Source organism: Cicer arietinum, unplaced genomic scaffold (assembly GCF_000331145.2).
Source record: "Cicer arietinum cultivar CDC Frontier isolate Library 1 unplaced genomic scaffold, Cicar.CDCFrontier_v2.0 Ca_scaffold_6125_v2.0, whole genome shotgun sequence".
NCBI classification, from domain to species: Eukaryota; Viridiplantae; Streptophyta; class Magnoliopsida; order Fabales; family Fabaceae; genus Cicer; species Cicer arietinum.
In genome coordinates this window covers 1-25,000 of record NW_027339772.1, presented here as the reverse complement: position 1 = coordinate 25,000, position 25,000 = coordinate 1, and the positions used below count along the sequence as shown (strand labels likewise).

Below are 25,000 nucleotides of genomic sequence, written 5' to 3'. Positions count from 1 at the left end.
CTCACAGCATCTATAAATTCTTGTTCCACGAATCAAACCTACCCTTTTCTTTTTCTCCCTTTTTTTTTTCACTCCCATTTCTTTGGACTCTGTTCTTTCATTTTTCTTGAAACTTAGAACCATAGAATAAAAATGGCAACTCACCATAATGCTAGGCACCACTTAATAACAATCTTCATTGTATTCTTCATAAGTATGGCTTCATGTGGTTATGGAGTTGGAGTTAACTGGGGAACAATGGCAACTCACCAACTTCCTCCAAATAAAGTGGTTAAAATGCTTCAAGAAAATGGTTTTGATAAACTCAAGTTGTTTGATGCTGATGAATGGCTTATGGCAGCTTTGTTAGGGACTGATATTGAAGTTATGTTAGCAATTCCAAATAATATGTTGGAAGAAATAAGCAAGAATCCTAAGGCTGCTGATTCTTGGGTTTATGAAAATGTCACTAATTATTTGTACCCTGGTGGATTAAATATCAAGTTAAGCATTTTTATTCCTATGATCATCATATTCATCATTCTTTATCACATTATATCTTGCACTTTCTTTTATTTTATTTTGGTTTTGCATTTACTATTTCTTGTATTTTTACCATGTTGCTATCTAGTCTTTTCTTTTTCTTGGTCAAATTCTTGATCATATCTCAAACTTTTCATGCAAGTTATCATTGGTTACCACTTTGTAGCTATGCTAATGGTTTTAAATTTCAGTTGCCGTTACATTGCAAACAATTAGCAACAATTTCAACTGTGATGTCCTTGCAGAGACCTTTGAAACTGTTGCAGACCGCAATTTTAAACTAATTTTATGCCATATTCTGTCTATAATGTTCTCCATCTATTTAGTTTCATTTAAGTAGTTTGCATAGAATTCATAATTCCTTGTTTTCTCTAAAGTGCTTTATGATTTTGTTGGTTAGATTTTAACTCTACATACACTATGCTTGGAATGTGAATTTTGCAGATACATTTCTAAAGTACTTTATGATTTTGTTGATCATATTTTAACTCTACAAACACTAATGTTTGGAATGTGAATTTTGCAGATACATAGCAGTTGGTAATGAACCTTTCCTTAAGGAATATAATGGAACCTATCTAATGTATACTCTTCCAGCTCTTAAGAACATACAAACATCTCTCAACAATGCAGGACATGGTTCAAACATAAAAGCAACAGTTCCATTCAATGCTGATGTTTACTATTCACCTGACACAAATCAAGTTCCATCAGCTGGTGATTTCAGACCAGAAGTAAAAGACTTAACAATCGAAATAATCCATTTCTTATACACAAACAACGCGCCTTTCACCGTCAACATCTACCCCTTCCTAAGTCTCTATGGAAACGATCATTTCCCTTTTGATTTTGCGTTTTTCGACGGAAGTAACAAGCCGTTATTGGATGGTAATTGGGTTTACACTAATGTGTTTGATGCAAACCTTGATACACTTTTATGGTCATTAGAGAAAGCAGGGTACCCTGACATGCATGTTGTGATTGGTGAAGTTGGTTGGCCAACTGATGGAGACATTAATGCAAACACCTTGAATGCAAAAAGGTTCAACAATGGTTTACTTAAACATGCTTTGAATGGAAATGGTACACCAAAAAGAAAGGGCATAATTGACATTTATCTATTCAGTTTAATTGATGAGAATGCTAAAAGTATTGATCCTGGCAACTTTGAGAGACATTGGGGGATTTTTGAGTTTGATGGAAAACCTAAATATGAATTGGATTTAAGAGGGTTTCAAAGTGATAATAAAGGTCTTGTAGCTGTTGAAGGTGTGAAATATTTGGGAAAACAATGGTGTATATTGGATCCTGATGTTACTGATTTGCATTATTTGCCTGGTAGTATTGATTATGCTTGTAGTTTATCAGATTGTACTGCATTAGGGTTTGGTTCTTCATGTAATGGTTTAAGTCTTCAAGGGAATGCATCTTATGCATTTAATATGTATTATCAAGTGAATAATCAGAGGGATTGGGATTGTGATTTCTCTGGTTTGGCTATTTTAACAGATGATGATCCATCAGAAAAGGGTTGTCAATTTCCTATTATGATCTCTCATGGTTCTTGTTTGTTGAGTTGTAAAGGGGTTTTGGCAATTGCTCTGTATATTATTTTTGTTGTATTTTTATTATAGTTGAGAGATTTAATGAAGTCATGAGCACTGAAAATTGTTTGTGTCATGGCTGATTTGTAATTATATATTATTTGGAAATACAATTAGATTCATGTTTGTTAAAAAAACTTTGCCCACTTTGTTATTGCTTTTAATTATTTAGTTTATAAAACTCTCATTTAATACTCTACTTAGCTTATTGATAAATAATATAGTTTAAATTTAAAATTATTAAAAATAAAAAAAAGATTAATCTACGAACAAATTCATATTATTCATGTTTATAGCATAAATACGGCAAAATATTTACACAGACTATAAATTTGATCTCTCTGAAATATTCATGTATCTGAAGCTGCAACATTGAAAGTGTCAAAGTCATTAATTGAATTTTTGTTGTATTGAAGTTGATATGTAACTCTAAAATCAAACGAACACTACAACAAGACGAAAAACAAAAACAACACCACAACAAGACGAAAAATCAAAATAACGTCGCACTAAGACGATGAAATAAAAAATAAACTAAGTAAATGTAAAAATCACTTATTTAATAAAATAAAATGAGAAAAACGATTTAGATGAGAAATTTCATATCAAAAGTTGATCTTAAATCGCATTTCTTAAATGAAGAAAAGAGAAATTGAACAAAATAGAACAAGTAGGCTAGCACTAGGAGTGTTCATGATGCAAAAACTGTATTGAATTAGACCAAATTAATGATTTTGTTCAGTTTTGGAAAACCACTTTTGAATAAAGTTCAGTGCAGTTGTGAACCAGTTTAATATTTTAAACAAATTTTAAGTTAAAATTGGTTTCGAACAAGTTTTTCAAGAAAAAAAATTTGAAATTCTTTTGACAAAAAAATCGAGAATTTTTTTTTCTCGATTTTTTCTAAGAAAATTATTTTTTAGAAAAATAGATATAAAATTTTTTTGATTACTTTTTGAGAATTCTTTTGGAAAAAATAAATATAAAAAACTTATCGATAAAAAAAATTATCAACAAAAAAGTTTCTATATATTTTTCAAAAAATAAAAATTTCTAAAATTTTCTAAGGAAAAAAATATTAATTGAATTTAAAATTTTTAAACTGGTTTTTGAATTAATTTGAGTAACTGATTTCTTTTAAATATATAGTTTAATTCATGAACTATTTAATTTATTTGATTTTTTTTATGTACTGCAATTCAATTTATTAATATAATATAATTAATCATAATCAAGTCTAATACCATTTTATTATATCCATCTAAGAGCATTTCCAACGGTAGTCAAATAAGTCCGTCCGTCGTCAGCGTGTAGTTACAAATAATAATAAATGTATGACCGTTAGTGGTGAGTTGTATTGAATGAACTCATGAGTTCAGTAAGAAATGAATTAGTTATGTCAAGATGATATGACACGGTGGACCTCATCTGAATCCATATTGAGTTAACCGTTAGAGATGTTTTAAGTATCACATATCAATTCATATCTCATTCTAAACTTTTTTCACTTACTTTAAAATATATTTCATTTTAAACTTATTTCCCCCACTTTTAGTCATAATTTGAACGTCAAAGTATTTGCAAATACACTACCACCAACATGTGTTATCTCTGCGCGTGGATTCAAACTATGTCACCATTTAAAGAGTCATTTCTTCCACTTCTTCCACTGATCCTAATCATTATTTGAAGTTCTGTTTTTTTTTATAAGTCTTACTAAAACACTATGAATAGTTTACTATTAATAATTTTGTTTTACATAAAATGAAATATATAATGTTGACAATATAAAAATTATTAATTAAATATGTTATCTATTAAATTTGAGTTAAAACAAAAGATTATATCAAATTCGAGTCGAGTTTTAAGTTAAACATATTATTAACAAAGCAATTGTTGAATCACACAAATTCAAATTGCATCTGACTCATTTTTAACTCTAAATGTTACTAATAAATATAAATATGATACATTCACACGTATAGAAGAAGATGGTGTAAGATTGTATTTCTTTTAGGTTACTCAATAAAAATCTTAGCAAGTTAATCGTACTACGTCAATAACAAATATTATTCTATTTTCATGATAAAAGAAGTATTTTAAAAATCACATTAATTAATAAAAAAAAATGATAAACGACACTTTTTTAATTAATACAGAAGTAAATTAAAACCGTAAAAAATTACTCGACTGATAAATAATTAGAGTTAAAATTGAATATTTAATTGATATAATATAATACTTATAATAATTAATTTGTGGTGTAACAAAATTTATCCTAAAAATTAGTAAATCAAATAAACAATATTTTTAGCTAAAAAGTTGTATATCTATAAATTAGAAAGGAAAGAAATATAAAAATAAGAGTTTAATTTGGACATACGATTTATGTAAAAATTTTTATACTAATTTGTTTAAAAATTCTCTACCCAATGTATATAAATTAAATTGGAAAAAACAATTGGCAAAGTGCAACGATGACGTTTGGATTAAAAAGCCAGTCGGTGCATCATAACCGATGACGTGGATTTTAAGCCGTTAAACTTGATAACGGTAACGTATTAAATTTAGACGGAGCATATTAATTCAAAATAAACTTGATCATGTGATAGAGCCGAGAAACCATCATAACGGCTAAGAAAACATTTGAATTTCAAAGACCTAAACCCCTCTCTCTATATCTCACTCTCTTCACATCACTTTCTCTCTCGCAACGCAACTCAATCCACAACAATGGCTTCACTAACACCAGGAATAATCCTCAAACTACTACAAGCAATGAACTCCGACACACGTGTCACCGGCGACCATCGTTCCCCTCTTTTACAACTCATCGGAATTGTCCCAGCCTTAGCCGGCACCGATCTCTTCTCCAACCAAGGCTTTTACCTCAACCTCTCCGATTCACTTAATTCAACCTACGTCCTTCTCTCTCACCCTGACACTGACCTAATTCTCTCTAACCGTCTTCAATTAGGTCAATTCCTCTACGTCGATCGTTTCCATTTCAACAATCCTCTTCCCACTGTTTCCAATATTCGTCCCCTTTCTACTCGTCATCCCTTTTTAGGAACCCCTGAACCCTTGGTCGCTCGAATTTCATCTTCCTCTAGGCATTTTACTATTCAACCTCTCTCCGATTCTGACGATCCTCTTTCTCTTTATCTCTCACAACCTTCCAATCAACAACAACAGCACCAACAAGTGCAATCGAATAATTCAAGACAGCCTCTTGCTCCGAGAGATAATTTACCTGTTCCGCAGAGGTTTTCTTCTCCGGCCACTGCAAAGAGGTCACAGTCCGCCGGGAAATTTAATAAGATTTCTGCTGAGAGAGATCCTTCTCCGGCGGGAAAGGGGAAGAGATCTTCTTCCCCGGTGCCATCCAAATGTGTGGTTCCGAGTTTGGTTTCGGCTCGGGAGGAGAATCGGAAGGTTTCACGGGAGGCTGCTATTATTGTTCCGTCGAGGTATCGACAGCCGTCTCCAACTGCCAGGAAGCAGCCTTCGCCGAATCCTAGAAGAGCTTCGATTTCTCCGGGGAGAAGGTTGTCTGGTGGTTTGAAGTTTTCACCCGTTGTAGTTGATTCGTCGGCTAAGAAGAAGATGGTGGCTGGGATTTCTAGGGTTTCTGATGCGTTGGTTGGGTCTACGAAGACGACAAGGAAGAATTGGGATGAACTAAATGTTGAAGGTGAATCTAAGGAAAAGGGTACTGCGTCTAGAAATAGGGTTGATTCTCAATCAATCTTGCGTACTCAGGTAGATTAAATATCAAATTTAAGTGCTGAATTTTGTATGCATGATATAAATTAAATGAAGGGTGGATCAAAATTAGAAATTATGAATTTTTGGCTGTGTTAGGAATGGAAAGGTTTAATATAATTTATATGAATTTAATTGCTGTTTTTTTTATTAGTTTAAATGCCAAATCTTTGTAAACACTTAATGGTTGTCTTAAAGTGATCTATTTTTTTTCCCAGGCTGCAATGTCAAGGAGATTGAGTGATGTGAAAGGTCAAAAATTTGATGACAATGAATCTTCTACTGATGAGAATACTAAAGTCTGTTCTCCTCAAAGTTGTTCGAAGTCAGAGAAATCCAAGTTTGCTGGTCTTGGTATTACAATTCATGAGAAGAAATGGACTGATGGAAGTGTTCCTCTTGATGCAGTACCTGCCAACCTTGAAAGGCTCGGAAAGGTATGAATATTTGGAAATTTACCATTGGTTTCAAGTGATCTTATAATATGGAATCACGTATAAGCATAGCACAAACAGAATGTGCACCCTCTAAAAAAATGCAGTGTGAACGTGCCCTCTTAAAATGAAAAATATATGGTGAAATAATAAAAGGGTATGCTATGTTTTGATTGATGGTATGAGATGGAACGGGATGAAATAAATTAATGTTCCATTGTTTGAATTTGTTAAAAAGAGGATGGAATGGAGTGGAACATGATGCAATGCATTCCATCATGTAGCTTTATTTTTGTTCCCCTCCAATTTGTAAGGTATGGGATGGAATAACTTTTTATTATCCATTCTATCCTAAAATATCAAAACAATGGAGGAGTTGATTTATTCCATTCCGTTCCACTCCACTTCGTTTAAAAAAATGCATTGAGTCATTGTTTATGAAAAAGACAAGCTAAGAAATGATAGGTTTATAGATGCGTAGGTTTATAGCTAAGGTGTGAATTCTGGAAGTTCACCAATGCTTTCTAGTGTTCTTATATATAATATGGAATCAGGCAGTGTGAATGCACCCTGTTAAAGTAAAAAAAGTGCTTATGCATAAGATAAGACAAGAAATGATTGGGTCGTGGATGATATGACTGTTTCCGACCTGAAAAATGACCCTTATTTTGGTGATTTCGCCTTCAGGAGGCAATGCAAAGGAAAGCTCTTGCTTCTGCAGCTGCTGCTGCAGCATTAGAGGAGGCCAATGCTACTGAATGTATAATAAGAAATTTAAGGTAATGATTATCTTTTGACCTGATATTATATTTGAACTGGGTTTATTATACTCCATAGTTTAAGTCCATTGGCATTTTCCATTTGAACCTTCAATTGAACTGTCCATTTTCTATTTAAAGGGTTTCACAATTCATATCTTGTCCCGTTGCTTCCTCTTCAATGGCTAACATGAGTACTTTTTTATGTTCTTTCTGCTTGCCTCAGCATGTTTTCAGACCTCTGTTCTGTGTGCAAAGCCAAAAATCCTTTGCCAACCATAGACAGGTTTTTTACAATCTATGAGGATGTACTAAAATCAACTGCAATGGCTGAAACTGTTGCTAATAGTCACAATATCGAGAAACCCAATGACAGCATTCCAACAGAGCAATCAAAATCACTCTCTCTTTGGGTTGAAGCTGCTTTGGCCACTGATCTTCAGATAGTATCTCTTCTTACTGAAACCGGTGCAGATACTACTCCATCAGCTCTTCAGAAAAGCCTGTCAAAACGACACTCTCTTAACGCAACTAAGTATAATTTGAAAGTCTTTTCATCTCCAACATCCAGTCCAAGTGATGGTGTGTGGACAAAAGGTAGTGGAATGAAAGAGACAGTGGAGCTTGGAACAAGTTTGCTGTCAGAAATGCAAATATGGTTTCTACGTTTTGTGGAAGAGTCCCTTGAAGCAGGATTTAAAGTGTTTGGAGATTGTGCAAGTGATGGCAAGAAAACATTGCCTCTGGATGGTGGCTCCATTGCTATTGTTTTATCACATTTGAAACGGGTAAATGCATGGTTGGACCGCATTGTTTCTAAAGGGAATCACTCACTGGCTGATAAGATTGAAAAATTGAAGAGAAAGATCTATGGTTTTGTTATCCAGCATGTAGGATCATCTTTTGATAATTCAACATCACCTATTTCATCCTGATTTTCTTGTTTTGTTTTTTCATTTAAGTTTGGATGTTGAAGTTGTGATGAAAGGAAGAACTTCTTCTGTCATCAAATATACTGTTATGCATGCAAGGCAAGTGATTATGGAATCACTGTAAATTCGAGTATGATTAATGATTATTGCATTGTTAACCATAATACTATCTGTTAAATTTAAACTTTAAAGTTGTTTTATGATTGAGTCAAAACAAAAAAAAATTGTTTGTCATTTTATCAAGCATTATTATAAGTTGTCATTATATTTTGCCATATAAAATGTGAACACGTTTCTGGAGCAACATGATAAGGTTACATGTTGCCCAAAATTCAAAATTCCTGCAAGTTGTAGTATATAAAATTATGGTATTCATAAAGATCAATTTAACAACTATTAAATTAATCAAAATTTTATATTATTTAGACTAATAAAAGTTATTATTTAATTTACGATATAAAAAATGTAACGATGGCATAAATGTAAATCTATTTTTATAGGATTTTATATAACCTAAACAAATTCTATAAATATAATTGAGGAAAATGTGGAATAAAATTTAAATGATAATTATAAATAAGTTTAATTGAAACAATATTTAAATAACAAATGAAAATAATTTATATATTTATTTTATTAATTTCTAATAAAATAAGTATACAAACTCTAATGAAATTATAAATTTAAATAATTATTTTAAAAAAATTAATCAAATTTAAATAACAAATAAAAATAATTTAAAAATAAGTATACAAACTCGGATGAGAATACAAATTTAAATAACTATTCTAAAATAATTTAATCGAAATAATATTTAAATAACAAATAAAAATAAGTATAAAAATTATTATAATATTTAAATTAACTTTTCATTAAAGTGATACGATTGGTCTATATTATTTTCTATTTGTCGGTTCACTTTTTTATAACGTCTATTTGACGCTAAGGATCAAAAATAATTTTGTTGTATTACAGATAAAATCCAAATAAATATTTTACCGGGATTTAAAGTATATTTAGACGTTTGGTCCATGTTTTTCTTTGTAAATTAATGTTTTTTTGTAAGGTTCATTTAACATTAAGAAACAAAAATAAATTTTTCTAATATTACAGAGATGTAATTTAAACAAATTTTTTTATAGAGACTAAAACTAAAAATTGTTATATTTACATAAATAATAATCTTTATAAAGAAATCAATATATCTAGCAACTTTTATCTTTTAAAATATACAAAATCAAACCTTTTTTTAAATATAAAAATAATTTATTTCCAAAATAACTCTCTAAATCACCTTACATTTATATAATTATTTTAAAGTTGATAATATGAAATACAAAAATGTCACTCCTTTGTTCCACAATAAATGATTTATTTGTAAAAAGAAATTTATTCAAACACGAATGACCCTATTCAATTAACATTTATCTTTTAAAATATACAAAGTCAAATTTAAAAAAAGAATATATAAAAGCCAATTTCATCCCAAAATAAATCTCTACACTTGATAATATGAAATACAAAAATGACACTTATTTGTTCTACAATAAGTAATACATAAATGACGCTATTCAATTAACAGTAACATTAATTACTTTTTTAATTTTATTTTTTAGCTGATATTATATACACAACTTTTAATTTAATATTTTCTACTTGCATAGATGATATTGATTAATATACTTATACTTGATAAATATATTTCGATGAATATTTACTTTCTTTCATTTATGTATTTAATGTTCAATTAAATAAAATATTAAATTTAATTGACATACACAGATATTATACAAAAGTTTTACATTATGGTATAAGAAGAAACTACCCGTATTCTTTCATATAAAGACGAAGTGATACGACGAAACAACAAATTTTGACGAGAGTTGAGTGTAAAACAGTTTTAGTGTTTAACATTGTACATATTTCCATGGTATACGTGGCAATATGGTATCACATCGAAGGGAAGGTAATTCGTGCGTTTAAGTCTTAAAAAGCAGGGAGGAGTTGAGCAAATAAAAAAAAAAGCCACATCATCCACAATCAGTCAAGACGGTGCGTTTTATCATCGCCTACTCCTCCTTCTCTTCTCTATCTCTCTCGCCACCATTTTTCTACTACTATCTAACTCGATCTCTAGCTTCGATTCAATTTTCCCACACACCATCACACTCCTTGATATCCACACCCCCAATCACACCTCCAATCGATAAATCAACATTCAAATGAACAAAATCTCAAAAAGTTAGGGTTCGAAACTGGATCGAACAAAATATAAATAAGAACTGGGGGCGAATCAGTCTCGGCTTCACGGAAGCCCCGCGGCTTCACCGTCGCAGGGACTCTGGTTCTTTCCCCGTTTCCACAATGCGCCACGTGTCCACACACTCGCTCATCTTCCAACCGTTGAATCCGTAAGCCGTTACGCTTCCGATCTTAACCGTCCTCTTCCTATTCCTCCTCCGGTAATTATGGATACATCCGGAAACGTTTCTTCCGGTACTAATTATGCTCCTCCTCCGCTTGAAGAGCCTGAGTACTTGGCTCGGTATCTTGTTGTTAAACACTCTTGGCGTGGACGCTATAAGCGGATTCTCTGCATTTCTAGCGTCGCTGTTACCACTCTTGATCCTTCCACGTTGTCCGTCACGAATTCTTACGATGTTGCTACTGATTTTGAGGGCGCTGCTCCTATCATCGGCCGTGACGAGAATTCGAATGAGTTTAACCTCAGTGTGAGGACCGATGGCCGTGGAAAATTTAAAGCAATGAAGTTCTCGTCACGATATAGGGCGAGTATTTTGACGGAGTTGCATCGGATACGGTGGAATCGGTTGGCGCCGGTGGCTGAATTTCCTGTACTTCATCTTCGTCGTCGGGCTTCTCAGTGGGTTCCTTTTGTAAGTTAAAGTTATCCTACTTGGTTTATTTGTATTTTGCTACTGTAGCTCGATTCTTTTGCTTTTGATAATTTTGACCTGATGGAAAACGCTTTTTATGTGAGCTTCATCTGGCGTGTAAGTGAAGAGAGCAGAATTGACCCGCGTGCTTATTGATTATGAAATTCATTGATATATTTCGATGGTTAATAGTGTATGGTACTGTTTATTTGTTGTTATATGTTTTAATGATGAACATGAACTGTGAGGATTTGCTTTGTGCTGTTCTCTTATTCAGTGCTGATTTGAATTGGAATGTTGCTAGAATTATTATGATTTATGAAGACTATTAAGATAACGGGGATACAAGGTTCTTTTTTAAAAAAACGAAAATAATCCGGCAATTGTCTGTGATATATTGTGTGATGAAATTCTTTACAAAATAGAGCGAGGAGCTGCTGAACTTATGTCTGACTGGTCGTGTTGGCAGAAATTGAAAGTAACTTATGCTGGTGTAGAACTTATTGATGCAAAATCTGGTGATCTTCGGTGGTGCTTGGATTTTAGAGACATGGATTCCCCTGCTATTGTTCTTCTATCTGATGCTTTTGGAAAGAAAAATGTTGATCACAGTAGTGGATTTGTTCTTTGTCCCTTATATGGAAGGAAATCGAAAGCATTCCAAGCTACTTCTGGGTGCACAACATCAGCTATTATCTCAAATTTGGTATGTATGACTTTGTAGTTTGTTCAAGCTTGAAAAATAATTCTGCCAGATACCTTTTTTGTTAAATTTGGTCTCTTTTTGCCACATAATTAAGGCAGCATGCGTAAGAATGGTTTAACTATGGATAATGGAGGAATATATGTCACCTATTTTGAATCTTTAATGTACCGGGAATAATAATAGTGTATAAATTTTATTGCAGACAAAAACTGCAAAATCCACTGTGGGGTTGTCTTTGTCCGTGGAAACTTCTCAAACGCTCACTGTTTCTGAGTATATAAAACAAAGGGGTAGCTGGTTATAACCTTGTTTATGTACCTTACACATTCAAATTTGTTACTTTTCTGCAATGAATTTATATCTTAACATTAAATGCCTAAATGTGACGCAGCAAAAGAAGCAGTTGGAGCAGAAGATACCCCTTTAGGTGGTTGGTCTGTAACACGGCTGCGTTCTGCTGCCCATGGAACTCTAAATGTTCCGGGGCTGAGTTTAGGAGTTGGCCCAAAGGGAGGACTAGGTGATCATGGTGATGCTGTATCTCGTCAGCTGATTCTTACAAAGGTTTCACTTGTAGAAAGGCGTCCAGAGAACTATGAAGTAAGTGATGAATTTATTAAGTCAATTGGTGAATTGAATGCGTAAATGCATTAATAATCTATCTGTCATTCTAAAACAAGCATTGGTACATGATGCTGATGAAATTTCATGGATGAGAAATTAAGCAACGACAGACAGCTGCTTTCTGAAATATTGATCCGACTTTTAAATAAATTTTGTACCACATAATTACAGTATCGCATGTTGATAATTTAAATACATGTCACGTGAATTGGTAGGCATTCTGAGTTGTTGGCCTGGGGGATTTAATAGATTTTTACCAAACCTACACATTTAGAGTTTGTTTCAAGGCTTACAAATTTATTCCTTGGAATATAAGTTTGGGAATGCAACATTCCCATATTTGGTACAATTTATTAAATTTATTCATGGGTATCACTTATTCTTTAGAACCTTGATTACAAGTTTACACACGATTTTTCGATTTCCTATTTCCATGTGAAGGGGATGGGAATCTTAAATTCCCACGGGAATGGAAGTTATAACCTCCCACTGTAACTTTCCTCTACCTCATTTTTTTTCTTTCAAAAACTAAAATAAATTTAGAAATATTCCAAGGAATCACAAGGATTACCAACATCTTTGATTTATGCATGTTTAGGGGAATCCGCAAATGAAATTGTGTTCATCAATAGTTTCATTCCGACGGAATGTGTTGTTGACACAACCAATTTCAGATAAATGTATTCATATCGCAATGCAAGCTGATTTTTTTCAGAAGGGTCATGTCAAATGTTGAGAATTTTCACTAGATGTATGCAGGCTGTTACTGTTCGTCCTTTATCTTCAGTGTGTGCTCTTGTTCGGTTTGCTGAAGAGCCCCAGATGTTTGCAATTGAATTCAGTGATGGATGCCCCATCCATGTAAGCCTTTATGATCTACTCTAGTTGTACATTCCTTGCTATAAACTTTCTTATGCATATGTCATGAATGAATTGTAGGTTTATGCAAGCACATCTCGTGATAGCTTACTTGCAGCAGTTCGTGATGCGTTGGAAACTGAAGTAGGTATCTCTTCTCGGTTAAGAGTTGGTCTATGATTGAATTGTTCTATGATTGTATTGTAGGCATCTCTTCTTGGTTAAACATGTAATATTGACGTCGAACCATTTTGTGAACTGAAGGAAATTATGTTTAATAGTATTGAATATTGATATTGAAAAGAAAGTCTTATTGGAATGCAGTATCAAGTGCATGTTTGACTTATTGTGATGTTTTTTTTACAGAGTCAGTGTGCCATACCTATCTTGCCAAGACTAACAATGCCTGGTCACCGTATTGATCCTCCCTGTGGTAGAGTTTATTTGCAATATGGTCAACAGAAACCCGTTGCCGATGCAGAAAGTGCATCCATGCATTTGAAACATTTAGCAGCTGCTGCCAAAGATGCCGTTGCTGAAGGTGGTTCCATTCCTGGATCTAGGGCTAAACTATGGCGCAGAATAAGGGAGTTCAATGCTTGTATACCATATGGTGGGCTGCCTTCAAACATTGAAGTACCAGAGGTTACTTTGATGGCCTTGATTACTATGCTTCCTGCTGCTCCAAATCTTCCTCCAGAGTCTCCTCCATTGCCACCCCCTTCTCCTAAAGCTGCTGCTACTGTGATGGGTTTTATTGCATGTTTACGCAGACTACTTTCTTCAAGAAGTGCAGCTTCACATGTGATGTCTTTTCCAGCAGCAGTTGGAAGGATGATGGGTTTACTCAGAAATGGTTCAGAAGGTGTAGCATCTGAGGCTGCAGGGCTTGTTGCTGTACTCATTGGTGGTGGACCTGGTGATGCAACTGCAACAGATTCTAAAGGAGAGTGGCATGCTACGATTATGCATAACAAGTCAGTGTTGTTTGCTAATCATAGTTATATCATTATCCTTGTCAATAGATTAAAGCCCATATCAGTATCACCATTACTGTCAATGGCTGTTGTTGAAGTGCTTGAGGCTATGATTTGTGATCCGCATGGGGAGACTACCCAATATACTGTTTTTGTTGAGTTGCTACGTCAAGTTGCTGGCTTGAAGCGTCGCTTGTTTGCACTGTTTGGTCACCCTGCTGAAAGTGTTAGAGAAACCGTAGCTGTGATAATGCGGTCAATTGCAGAAGAAGATGCTATTGCTGCAGAGTCTATGAGGGATGCTTCTCTACGTGATGGAGCTTTGTTGAGGCACTTACTACATGCATTTTTTCTTCCTGTTGGTGAGCGGCGAGAAGTTAGTAGACAACTTGTTGCTCTTTGGGCAGATTCCTATCAACCAGCTTTGGAGCTATTATCTCGAATTCTGCCTCCTGGCCTTGTAGCTTATTTACACACACGTTCTGATGGAGTTCTAGCTGAAGACTATCAAGAAGAGTCATCAATTAGGAAAAGAAAAAGACGTTTACTTCAGCAGAGGAAAGGTCGCACAGGGAGAGTATTAACCTCACAAGAACAATCTTTCCCTTCAGCTAATAACTTCGATGTTTCTGATTCAAGTAGGCAGACTGGGGTTGCTGTTATCAGAGGCTTAGATAACTATCATAACACTTCTGTTGACCCAAGTTCTGGACAAACTTCAAGTATTCAATCTTCAGTAGTTCATACTAGTGAAAATTTGGCCAATGGATCTACTGGAGAAGCCCAAAATGGTTATTCAACTGTTGTGACTTCAACTACTGCAACATCAGAAAACTCAAATGAAGCTCCCGAGGTTTCAAATTCCATTGATCCTGACAGCAGTGCAGCTGGTTTGCAGAATGCAGGCATTCCAGCTCCCGCTCAAGTTGTTGTAGAGAACACCCCTGTAGGATCTGGTCGGCTTTTATGTAATTGGCCCGAATTTTGGCGAGCTTTTGATCTTGATCACAATCGGGCTGACTTGATTTGGAATGAGCGCACCAGGCAAGAGTTGAGAGAATCACTACAAGCTGAAGTTCATAAATTAGATGTTGAGAAAGAGCGTACTGAAGATATTGTTCCAGGGGGTGCTACTCTTGAAGTGATGACAGGGACTGAGAGCGTACCACAAATATCTTGGAACTACTCCGAATTTTCTGTTCGCTACCCAAGCTTGTCTAAAGAAGTTTGTGTGGGTCAGTATTATCTGCGTCTGCTGCTTGAGAGTGGCAGTGGTGGCAGGGCACAAGACTTCCCATTGCGTGATCCAGTTGCTTTCTTTAGAGCCCTTTACCATCGGTTTTTGTGTGATGCGGACACGGGGCTTACTGTAGATGGTGCTGTTCCCGACGAGTTAGGTGCATCAGATGATTGGTGTGACATGGGTAGATTAGATGGTTTTGGCGGCGGTGGTGGATCATCAGTGAGAGAGCTTTGTGCAAGGGCAATGGCAATTGTATATGAGCAGCATTACAAGACCATAGGCCCTTTTGCAGGTACAGCTCACACTACCGTTCTCTTGGATAGGACAGATGACAGAGCTTTGAGGCACCGTCTTCTTTTACTTCTGAAGGTTTGTGTTAATTGAATTTGCTTATTCCTTGCTCTGTCCTGTTGCGTTGCCCTTCCCTCTAGTTTTGCTTTCTGAGTAAGAAGATGAAGAATTACTTCGGTTTGAAATTCATGCTAATATTTGTGCCTTTTTCCTAAGGTACTAATATTTTGGCAGGTTTTTGGGCCAAAAGAAAAATGCATTTAAAATTTGACCTTCAAAGCTAGTTGCAATAGGATCAGCTGTCATATTGTTTTAATAATTATCCTAAATGGAATAGTGTTTTGAAAATTCCCGAGTAAGCTACAAATTCCGTTGATAATTTTAAATAACTAATGGTTTACTCAATTTCAGGCATTGATGAAGGTTTTATCGAATGTAGAGGCTTGTGTTATGGTTGGAGGTTGCGTTTTAGCAGTTGATCTGCTTACAGTGGTACATGAAACCTCGGAGAGGACATCCATTCCCTTGCAATCTAATTTGATAGCAGCTAGTGCTTTTATGGAACCACTGAAGGAATGGATGTATATTGACAAAGAGGGTGCTCAAATTGGGCCTATGGAAAAAGATGCTATTAGAAGGTTATGGTCCAAGAAGGCTATTGATTGGACAACAAGATTTTGGGCTTCTGGGATGCTAGATTGGAAGAAGTTGAGAGATATTCGTGAGCTTCGTTGGGTACTTGCAAGTAGAGTTCCTGTCCTTACCCCACCTCAGGTAGAATGTGTTTTAGTTGGAAGATAATATTGTTATTCATATAAATATAATTGCTTCTGTACTTGTTTTCTATTGCCTGTCTTTTTTCTTCCCCCATGTTTGATGACTGCTCTTAAATTTTTTCGAGTCATCTTTGTTAGCCTAAAGGCTGTGCATTTATATGATTATATCTCAATGAAATGCTTTCTTTGTTGTACCTAAATTCTGTTGAGATGCACTGCCTATGTGAAGGCGCTAATATGTTGATAACTCGAAGACTAGGCACCGTTGGAAGTGTACTGATGATGAAAGAACACAGATAGGTTGTTAACATCAATTTCTCGCTAGAAAGTGTTCTTATGCTAAGAATTTGTTTGATTTTATTTGACATTTTATTCTTTGATTTTATTTTCCTGGTACCTTTCTTGTATTTTTTGAATTTATTTTCTTGGCACTCTTCTAATAGATAGAATATGGATATCTTATTTAGGTTGGGGACACAGCTTTGTCCATATTGCATAGCATGGTGTCTGCACATTCAGATTTAGATGATGCTGGAGAGATTGTTACTCCAACTCCTAGAGTAAAAAGAATCTTGTCAAGTCCACGCTGCCTTCCACATATTGCACAGGTAATATAAATTGTTTCTTATTAATCAGCCATGTAGGAAAACAGTTTTGTTTTGTCTTGATCTTTCTGATAAATTCTAACTCAAAATCATTTTTGTTAGATTCTCTGATTATTGATTGTTTTACTCTTGCTACCTTAATCATTCTTAATCAAGACGTTTGATTTGTGATGGTATTATTTGGTGGATTTTGTTTTTTTCTACATACCCATTTGTTAAACGAATTCAAATAACTTTTTTTTGGGGTGGGGGTGGCAAACACAGGCAATCCTTTCTGGGGAACCAAGTATTGTTGAGGCAGCTGCTGCTTTGCTGAAGGCCATTGTTACCCGCAATCCCAAAGCCATGATACGTCTATACAGCACAGGTGCATTTTATTTTGCGCTAGCTTATCCTGGGTCTAATCTACTCTCAATTGGGAAGCTCTTTGCTGTCACCCATGTCCATCAAGCATTTCATGGTGGTGAGGAGGCTGCAGTTTCGTCTTCTTTGCCTTTGGCAAAACGCAGTGTTCTTGGTGGACTTCTCCCTGAATCTTTGCTGTATGTACTGGAGCGTAGTGGTCCAGCGGCCTTTGCAGCAGCAATGGTTTCTGATTCTGACACTCCAGAGATAATATGGACTCACAAAATGAGGGCAGAAAATCTAATTCGTCAGGTACTCTAGACTTTGTTATAGCCACTCTCGTGTATTTTCCCCCTTCAATTTTCGTAAGGAACGTACTTTCTATTATGAAATTCCCATCACGGAATTGAATCCATGCTCCTTTGCTCTTTATCAGGTTTTGCAGCATCTTGGCGATTTTCCTCAGAAACTGTCACAGCATTGCCATGTTTTATATGACTATGCCCCCATGCCTCCAGTGACATACCCTGAGTTGAGAGATGAAATGTGGTGTCACCGTTATTACCTCAGGAATCTATGTGATGAGATTCGTTTTCCAAATTGGCCAATTGTTGAACATGTAGAATTTCTGCAGTCATTACTTGTAATGTGGCGTGAAGAGTTGACAAGGAAGCCCATGGACCTTTCTGAAGAAGAAGCTTGCAAGATCCTCGAGATAACCTTGGAGGATGTATCTAGTGACGATGTAAATAATAAGAATTCTTTTGGGGGTGCAGACGAAGCATCTAGCTTATCAAAGCGGGTTGAGAACATCGATGAAGAAAAATTAAAGCGACAATACCGGAAACTCGCGATGAAATATCATCCTGACAAAAATCCTGAAGGAAGGGAAAAGTTTCTTGCTATACAGAAGGCCTATGAATGCCTCCAGGTAGACTTGAGCTGTTTCCATGTTATACAGAGGCTTCTTTGGAGTCTTGTTTCAAGAAATGTTAATACAACATGATTATTTGTATATAATGGTTCTCATACTTATCCTAAATTCTTAGTATCTCAGTGTTAAAAAAATAATATGAAGACCCATATACTTGTTTTACTTATCCCATATATCTTAGTATACCCATTTATGAAATCAAGTATCCCTGCCTACAAATCCATATACTTGTTTTGCTTTTTTGACTATAGGTGACAATGGAGATGTGATTTTTTAGGAGCATTTATTGACTTGGAAAGTCAGATAGGGAGAAGAATTGTACATCCATATTTGCTCCTGTTTATTTATTACTATTAGGCTATTAGCATGTAATGCTTGATCTTTTACTGTAGAGTATTTGCATGCAAGCTTATAATGGTGAAATACGAGCATAATGAGGTGTAAAAATCGTGATGCTGATTCCTTTTCATTTTAATTCTTGGTGCATGTTGATAGCCCAAAGAATTTTAATTTTATTGTTCATTTGCAAGCAGCAATTCATTTCTGCCTTTTATAATTTGTTTACTTAATGTGACCAAAACTTAGGCTACCATGCAAGGGTTGCAAGGTCCTCAGCCTTGGAGATTGCTGCTTTTATTAAAGGGACAATGTATTTTATACAGAAGATATGGAGACATATTAGAGCCATTCAAATATGCTGGCTATCCCATGTTGCTGAGTGCCGTTACTGTTGATAAGGATGATAACAATTTTCTCTCTTCAGATAGAGCACCTCTTCTCATTGCTGCCTCAGAGCTCGTCTGGCTAACGTAAGATTTCCATGTTCTTTCTTGTTGGGTTCACCACTATGCCAATAGTTTTTGAACACATCTTGGTAACCTCTGCTGTTTTATTGAATTTTCATGTTGTCAGATGTGCTTTTTCTTCATTGAATGGTGAGGAGCTGGTAAGAGATGGAGGAGTATATCTTCTTGGAACTCTTCTTTCCCGTTGCATGTGTGTTGTTCAGCCAACTACTCTTGGAAATGAACCATCTGCCATAATTGTTACAAACATCATGCGAACATTTTCAGTTCTTAGTCAATTTGAGGCTGCCAGAGCTGAGATACTTGAGTTTTCAGGATTAATTGAGGACATTGTGCATTGCACTGAATTTGAGCTTGTACCTGCAGCAGTTGATGCTGCTTTACAGACGATTGCCAGTGTTTCTGTATCCTCTGAATTGCAGGATGCGTTATTGAAGGCGGGTGTTTTATGGTATGTCCTCTTCAATTGTTGTTAAATTGGATATAGTATTTTTTTATCATAAGAATTTCTTTTTTATCAGAAAAATAGAATCATGCAAGATTCAATGCTAGGACCTAACATTTACTTGGATAAAGTATGTGTATCCATTTCGAGGTCCTAACTAACCATACATAGATTTGTAGGATAATGGATCTGTAGCATAAACAGGATAAGTAGCTTCAGTTAGTACTTACTTTCGCAGAGCTTAAAAGATAAAAAGATATGCATAAGAAGTTTGATTACTACATTATAATGGACTAAATCATAATACATAATCTACTTCTCAAGGAAGGAGAGTGTAAATTTTAGGATAAGTGGGGAGGAAAAATGTAATTCAAGCATCTTTCAAGAGAGGGCAGTGTCATACTTTCTAATATATTATATGAGGGGAGGGGAGTGTATATTTTGACATACGAGAGGACAATATTGTCAATCACATATTGCGAAAAATAGTGATTTGTTAAAATTTTGTTATGCAACAGTGCTATCGCACCTCTAGCGTTATTTGACAACATTTTGTACTAAATAGCGTATCGAAGAACAATAGCAATTTATTTGAGTTATGCTATAGCAGCTATTTAACAACACTCAGGGAAGAGAAGCATAATTTTCTCATTTTTTATAATTAGTTACAACAAGCTTTTAATTTTAGATAATTATATATTTTTTAACATGTATTTGTGTTGCGGAATGGCATAAATTATTTATGTTGTATTTATAATCTTCTATATAGCAGTTGTCCCACTATAGATTTTGGGGTTGGCTGCTTCAACTGCAATCCAAGATAATTAGTTACAACAAGCTTTTAATTTTAGATAATTATATATTTTTGAACATGTATTTGTATTGCGGAATGGTATAAATTATTTATATTGTATTTATAATCTTCTATATAGCAGCTGTCCCACTATAAATGGGCTTTTCAAAGATCCTCTGGGATTGAGTCTTAGGCCCAAGTTGACCAATCCAGTGAAGGCTCTACGCCTCAATCTGATGTGCCTAGGAAAATGCATCTACCTAATAATAGCACTCATCACTTTTCCACCTTGAACCCAAGATACTGCCCTTCTCCTCTTAGTATTGTTACATTTACTCCTCCATGCATCTTGATTAATATCGGTTAATCCTTGCCATCATGAAGTATTGGCTTTTCAAGTTATTGATTATCTAATGTGCTATAGCTTCTGTATATTTGTGGTACACAGAAAATTGTCTATCCTATGCAGTTATGCCAAAATATATTTTGTACTTATCCATTTAATATGGTCTTTGATAGGTACCTTTTGCCACTGTTGCTTCAGTATGACTCGACTGCCGAAGAATCCAATGCAACAGAATCACACGGTGTTGGTGCTAGTGTTCAAATTGCAAAAAACATGCATGCCATAAGAGCATCCGAGGCTTTGTCAAGACTCAGCGGTTTGTATGGCGATGGGAGTTTAATACCTTACAATCAGACAGCTGCTGATGCTCTTAAAGTTTTACTAACTCCTAAACTTTCAAGCATGTTAAAAGATCAAATGCCCAAAGATTTACTTGCAAAATTAAACGCAAACCTGGAGTCACCAGAGGTGAATTTAACCCCCTTTATCCTTTACCCACTGTGAGGAAGTTTTTTTTTTTAATGTTATTGGCACTTATTTTCTTGATATAAAAATAACATGAATATTTTACATTCTCCAGCACACTTTTAACTAACATTGCACAGGTTATCTGATGCCATATGTGTTTAATCTGTTGGTAAAGAAAATATATGTTTGGTCAGTAGTTGCTAGGTTCTTAGTCTATTTCCATTTTAATCAATCGGCAGAGGTTACTGTTTAGGATGTAAGAATAAATAGGTGATGTGCTACCTGTTACTAGAATCAATGTGCTGAAACAAAGGACTATGGCTGATTTTAAGCTGGCGTTGAGAAAATAGACATTTTGCAACAGAGAATTTTGGAAAAATCTGTAGAGCTTAAGTTTTTTTGGAGTGAGAAGACGATAGATTCAACTGATACAGTAGAAAGATTGAAATGTAACACGAACTGAATGAAAGAATACAAGCAAAATACCTGTGATGTTCATCTGTGAATCCTGGTCAATGTGATCAGAAGCTTGCTTTTGTGGAAAGAAAAATGTGATCGGAGGCTACTACTGAGGTCATTCAAGAGTACCTCTGCTCTCCTATCAGTTTCTAAGTTACTTCTTAACTGCCTTACTACCTACCTCCACTCTTCTATTTATAGACTATTCAGTTAAGTTGGTTTTTCCCTCTCTATTTGCCCTTACATAATCTCTCCTGATCATGGATCTTCTATTAAGCTACAAAAATTGACATGTTTGCGTAAAGAACTTTGAAGAAAATATGTAGAGACTTAGAGCCAAAGAAATTTTGAAGAGAAACAAATGGACTAATATACTACCAAGGCATAGGGGAAGCGGAGCGACCTTTTGGTCAAGCATCCTGGGAAATTAAAAGAGAAGTTTTTTATGTTAAAGTTGATTGAACAAACTTATTTTTTAGTTAATATAAAATAACATTGCTAAAATATTCCCATAACATGGTAAAAGTACTGTAAACGGTTCCCCATCCATTATTCCTGCATCTATTCCTCCCCACCCCACTCCCTCTTCAAATGAGGAAAAAATACAAGGAAAATGTACCTTGTATGGTATTGTAGATATACTTAGTTCAAATTAGTTAATATGGTAATCTATTATTTCTTCTATAATCTAGACATTAGTCTTCCTGTTATTGAATAAGGGTTTTATTTACTAACTAATTGTGGTGTTCAATCAGATGATCCATGAAGTCGTATAGATAATTCAATAATAATACTAAATAGTCTTGCTTTCTATTTTTAAATTCTGTGCACATTTTCATACTATCTTTTGAATTCTGTGCACAGATTATCTGGAACTCTTCTACACGGGCAGAGCTACTGAAATTTGTGGATCAGCAACGCGCAGCACAAGGTCCTGATGGTTCATATGATATTAAAGATTCACATGACTTTATCTATGAAGCACTATCGAAAGAATTATTCATTGGCAATGTTTACCTGAGAGTCTACAACGATCAGCCAGACTCTGAAATTAGTGAACCAGAAGCTTTTTGTGTTGCTCTAATTGATTTCATATCCTGTCTTCTGCACAATCAGTGCGTTGAAGAGCCTAATCATAATGTTGAAGAGACCATTAATTTCACTGAGACTTCTGAGCATCTAAATGAGGTTGTTGATGGATCTGTCAATGAACATCAGATCCTGAATAATCCCGGCACAGTGTCTGATGAACAATCTGTAGGGAAGGAAGAACCTGAGCTGATTAAAAATCTCCGTTCTGCATTGATCTCCCTTCAGGTTGATTCCCAAGTACCTTATTTTATATTGAAATCTTTTTATTCAGCACGTCTGACTAATTTTATTTATTTTTTGCAGAACCTTCTGACTAGCAATCCAAATTTAGCATCCATATTTTCTAATAAAGACAAGTTGCTGCCTCTTTTTGAATGCTTTTCTGTGGCCGAAGCATCAGACAGCAACATTCCTCAACTTTGCTTAGCAGTGCTGTCACTCTTGACAGCACATGCTCCCTGCTTGCAAGCCATGGTTGCAGATGGGTCTAGTCTTCTGCTTTTATTGCAAATGCTTCACTCAGCTCCCAGTTGTCGTGAAGGGTCTCTCCATGTTCTCTATGCATTGGCAACCACACCAGAACTGGCCTGGGCAGCTGCTAAGCATGGTGGTGTTGTCTACATTCTTGAATTGCTCTTGCCTTTGACGGGTAGAAAACTTGTATTTCTTTATTGGTCTCATTTATTTGTTTCATTTCTAGAATCTATTTGCAGATTTATAAATATTGTTAATTGACATGATTCCATGCAGAAGAAATTCCACTCCAGCAAAGAGCTATGGCAGCCTCCTTGTTGGGCAAACTTGTTAGCCAACCAATGCATGGACCTAGAGTTGCGATAACACTTGCAAGGTTCCTTCCAGATGGCATTGTATCCATTATTAGGGATGGACCTGGTGAAGCTGTTGTAGTTGCCCTTGAGCAGACTACTGAGACACCAGAACTTGTATGGACACCGGCAATGGCAGCTTCCCTATCAGCTCAAATTTCCACTATGGCATCAGAGCTATATCGTGAGCAGATGAAGGGTCGTGTTGTTGATTGGGATGTGCCTGAACAGGCATCTGGACAGCAGGAAATGAGAGACGAGCCACAGGTATCACCGAATATTTGTGATGGATATAATCATTTTCTGATGAAACGCTGTTCGGAATTGTATATTATTTTGAGTGGACTCATTTTTTTGGGTGTATGCAGGTTGGAGGCATCTATGTCCGTCTTTTTCTGAAAGATCCCAAATTCCCTCTAAGAAACCCTAAAAGATTTTTGGAAGGTCTACTGGATCAGTACTTGTCATCTATTGCCGCCACTCATTATGAGGCACAGGCTGTTGACCCAGAGCTTCCGTTGCTTCTTTCTGCTGCCCTGGTTTCGTTACTGCGTGTGCACCCTGCACTAGCTGATCATGTTGGGTATCTTGGATATGTACCTAAACTAGTTGCTGCGGTTGCATTTGAAGGAAGACGAGAAACAATGTCAACGGGTGAGATGAAAAACGGGAAGCATGCAGACAAAACAAATGGCCCAGATAATGAATCAACAGAGAACACACAAACTCCTCAAGAACGTGTGCGTCTGAGTTGTTTGCGTGTCTTGCATCAACTGGCAGCTAGTACCACATGTGCTGAAGCCATGGCAGCAACCAGTGTAGGATCACCTCAGGTAGACAACAACACATTCTATTTCAAGTGGTTAAGTTACATTCCATTTATACAAACTCATTTTTTATTAATTGTGAATAGTGGCCCCTATTTTGGGAGGGAGCCTGCTGAAGAAAATGATCTTTGGTTTACATAGTTTATATCATATCTTGGGCAAGAATCTTTACCTTATATTTTCATATTTATTTGTACAAGTAAAAGAAAAGAAAAACGTGAAATATCTTCTGCCTATTTACAGAGACATTACACCATAAAACATTCTTGTCTGTTATGATGTTCTTCTTTGCCCATCTCAATGATAATCCCTCTCTACGTTCTGTATCACCCTAATCTGTCTGGCCCTGTTTTGTACATCTTCGATGTTTAGGACATCAACTCACCATTTTATTGACTCGTTTCACCGGCCTTTTGGCTGCTAATCTTATTTTTAAACTTATGGGATAATACACCTGAATGGAAAAATCCTGCTATTTTGGAGAAATTTTGGTTTTGATGACTACTGTGATTTATTATTTTTTAGAGGGAAGGGTGGTGTGGATATGCTCTTTTGGGGTAAGTTTAAATGTTGGCAAGGCGAGGACATCCCATTCATCTGAATTATATTTTGATTTTTCTGAGAATGGAAAGGAAGATCTGTTAAAAGGTTACAGATGTTGATAAA

At 35.4% G+C, this 25,000-nt stretch overlaps 3 protein-coding genes across 4 annotated transcripts; all 3 read left to right on the top strand.

The window, feature by feature from the left end:
• Positions 1–6: 6 nt before the first annotated feature.
• Positions 7–2,257, top strand: LOC101503116 (glucan endo-1,3-beta-glucosidase 8-like). The gene is made up of 2 exons (XM_004508507.4): positions 7–482; positions 1,049–2,257. The coding sequence occupies exons 1-2, from the start codon at positions 133–135 to the stop codon at positions 2,154–2,156; spliced, it is 1,458 nt and encodes a 485-aa protein (XP_004508564.1). The 5' UTR covers positions 7–132; the 3' UTR covers positions 2,157–2,257.
• Positions 2,258–4,739: 2,482 nt separating this feature from the next.
• Positions 4,740–8,179, top strand: LOC101503442 (uncharacterized). Its single transcript, XM_004508508.4, has 4 exons — positions 4,740–5,888; positions 6,110–6,328; positions 7,013–7,104; positions 7,310–8,179. The coding sequence occupies exons 1-4, from the start codon at positions 4,860–4,862 to the stop codon at positions 8,016–8,018; spliced, it is 2,049 nt and encodes a 682-aa protein (XP_004508565.1). The 5' UTR covers positions 4,740–4,859; the 3' UTR covers positions 8,019–8,179.
• A 1,840-nt stretch (positions 8,180–10,019) lies between these two features.
• Positions 10,020–24,490, top strand: LOC101503781 (dnaJ homolog subfamily C GRV2). 2 transcript variants are annotated; one of them, XM_073364798.1, is made up of 18 exons: positions 10,020–10,912; positions 11,382–11,618; positions 11,821–11,908; positions 12,010–12,218; positions 13,002–13,103; positions 13,182–13,244; positions 13,467–15,689; positions 16,023–16,385; positions 16,855–16,995; positions 17,257–17,649; positions 17,774–18,268; positions 18,857–19,080; positions 19,184–19,528; positions 20,835–21,129; positions 22,453–22,905; positions 22,984–23,329; positions 23,431–23,774; positions 23,876–24,490. In XM_073364798.1, exons 1-18 carry the CDS (start codon positions 10,484–10,486, stop codon positions 24,473–24,475), a joined length of 7,350 nt encoding a protein of 2,449 aa, XP_073220899.1. In that variant the 5' UTR covers positions 10,020–10,483; the 3' UTR covers positions 24,476–24,490. The 2 variants fall into 2 exon arrangements, with proteins under 2 accessions (XP_073220899.1, XP_073220900.1); XM_073364799.1 differs by lacking the exons at positions 10,020–10,912; positions 11,382–11,618; positions 11,821–11,908 and having other exon boundaries at positions 12,077–12,218; positions 12,992–13,103.
• Positions 24,491–25,000: the final 510 nt, after the last annotated feature.

Bases quoted from the DNA above. Each gene is read 5' to 3' on its own strand.
- LOC101503116 (XM_004508507.4), top strand. From the start codon at position 133: ATGGCAACTCACCATAATGCTAGGCACCACTTAATAACAATCTTCATT. The intron at 483-1,048 runs GTTAAGCATTTT...TGAATTTTGCAG, and splicing joins CCTGGTGGATTAAATATCAA to ATACATAGCAGTTGGTAATG.
- LOC101503442 (XM_004508508.4), top strand. From the start codon at position 4,860: ATGGCTTCACTAACACCAGGAATAATCCTCAAACTACTACAAGCAATG. The intron at 5,889-6,109 runs GTAGATTAAATA...TTTTTTTCCCAG, and splicing joins AATCAATCTTGCGTACTCAG to GCTGCAATGTCAAGGAGATT. The intron at 6,329-7,012 runs GTATGAATATTT...TTTCGCCTTCAG, and splicing joins ACCTTGAAAGGCTCGGAAAG to GAGGCAATGCAAAGGAAAGC.
- LOC101503781 (XM_073364798.1), top strand. From the start codon at position 10,484: ATGGATACATCCGGAAACGTTTCTTCCGGTACTAATTATGCTCCTCCT. The intron at 19,081-19,183 runs GTAAGATTTCCA...TCATGTTGTCAG, and splicing joins TCAGAGCTCGTCTGGCTAAC to ATGTGCTTTTTCTTCATTGA. The intron at 23,330-23,430 runs GTAGAAAACTTG...GATTCCATGCAG, and splicing joins ATTGCTCTTGCCTTTGACGG to AAGAAATTCCACTCCAGCAA.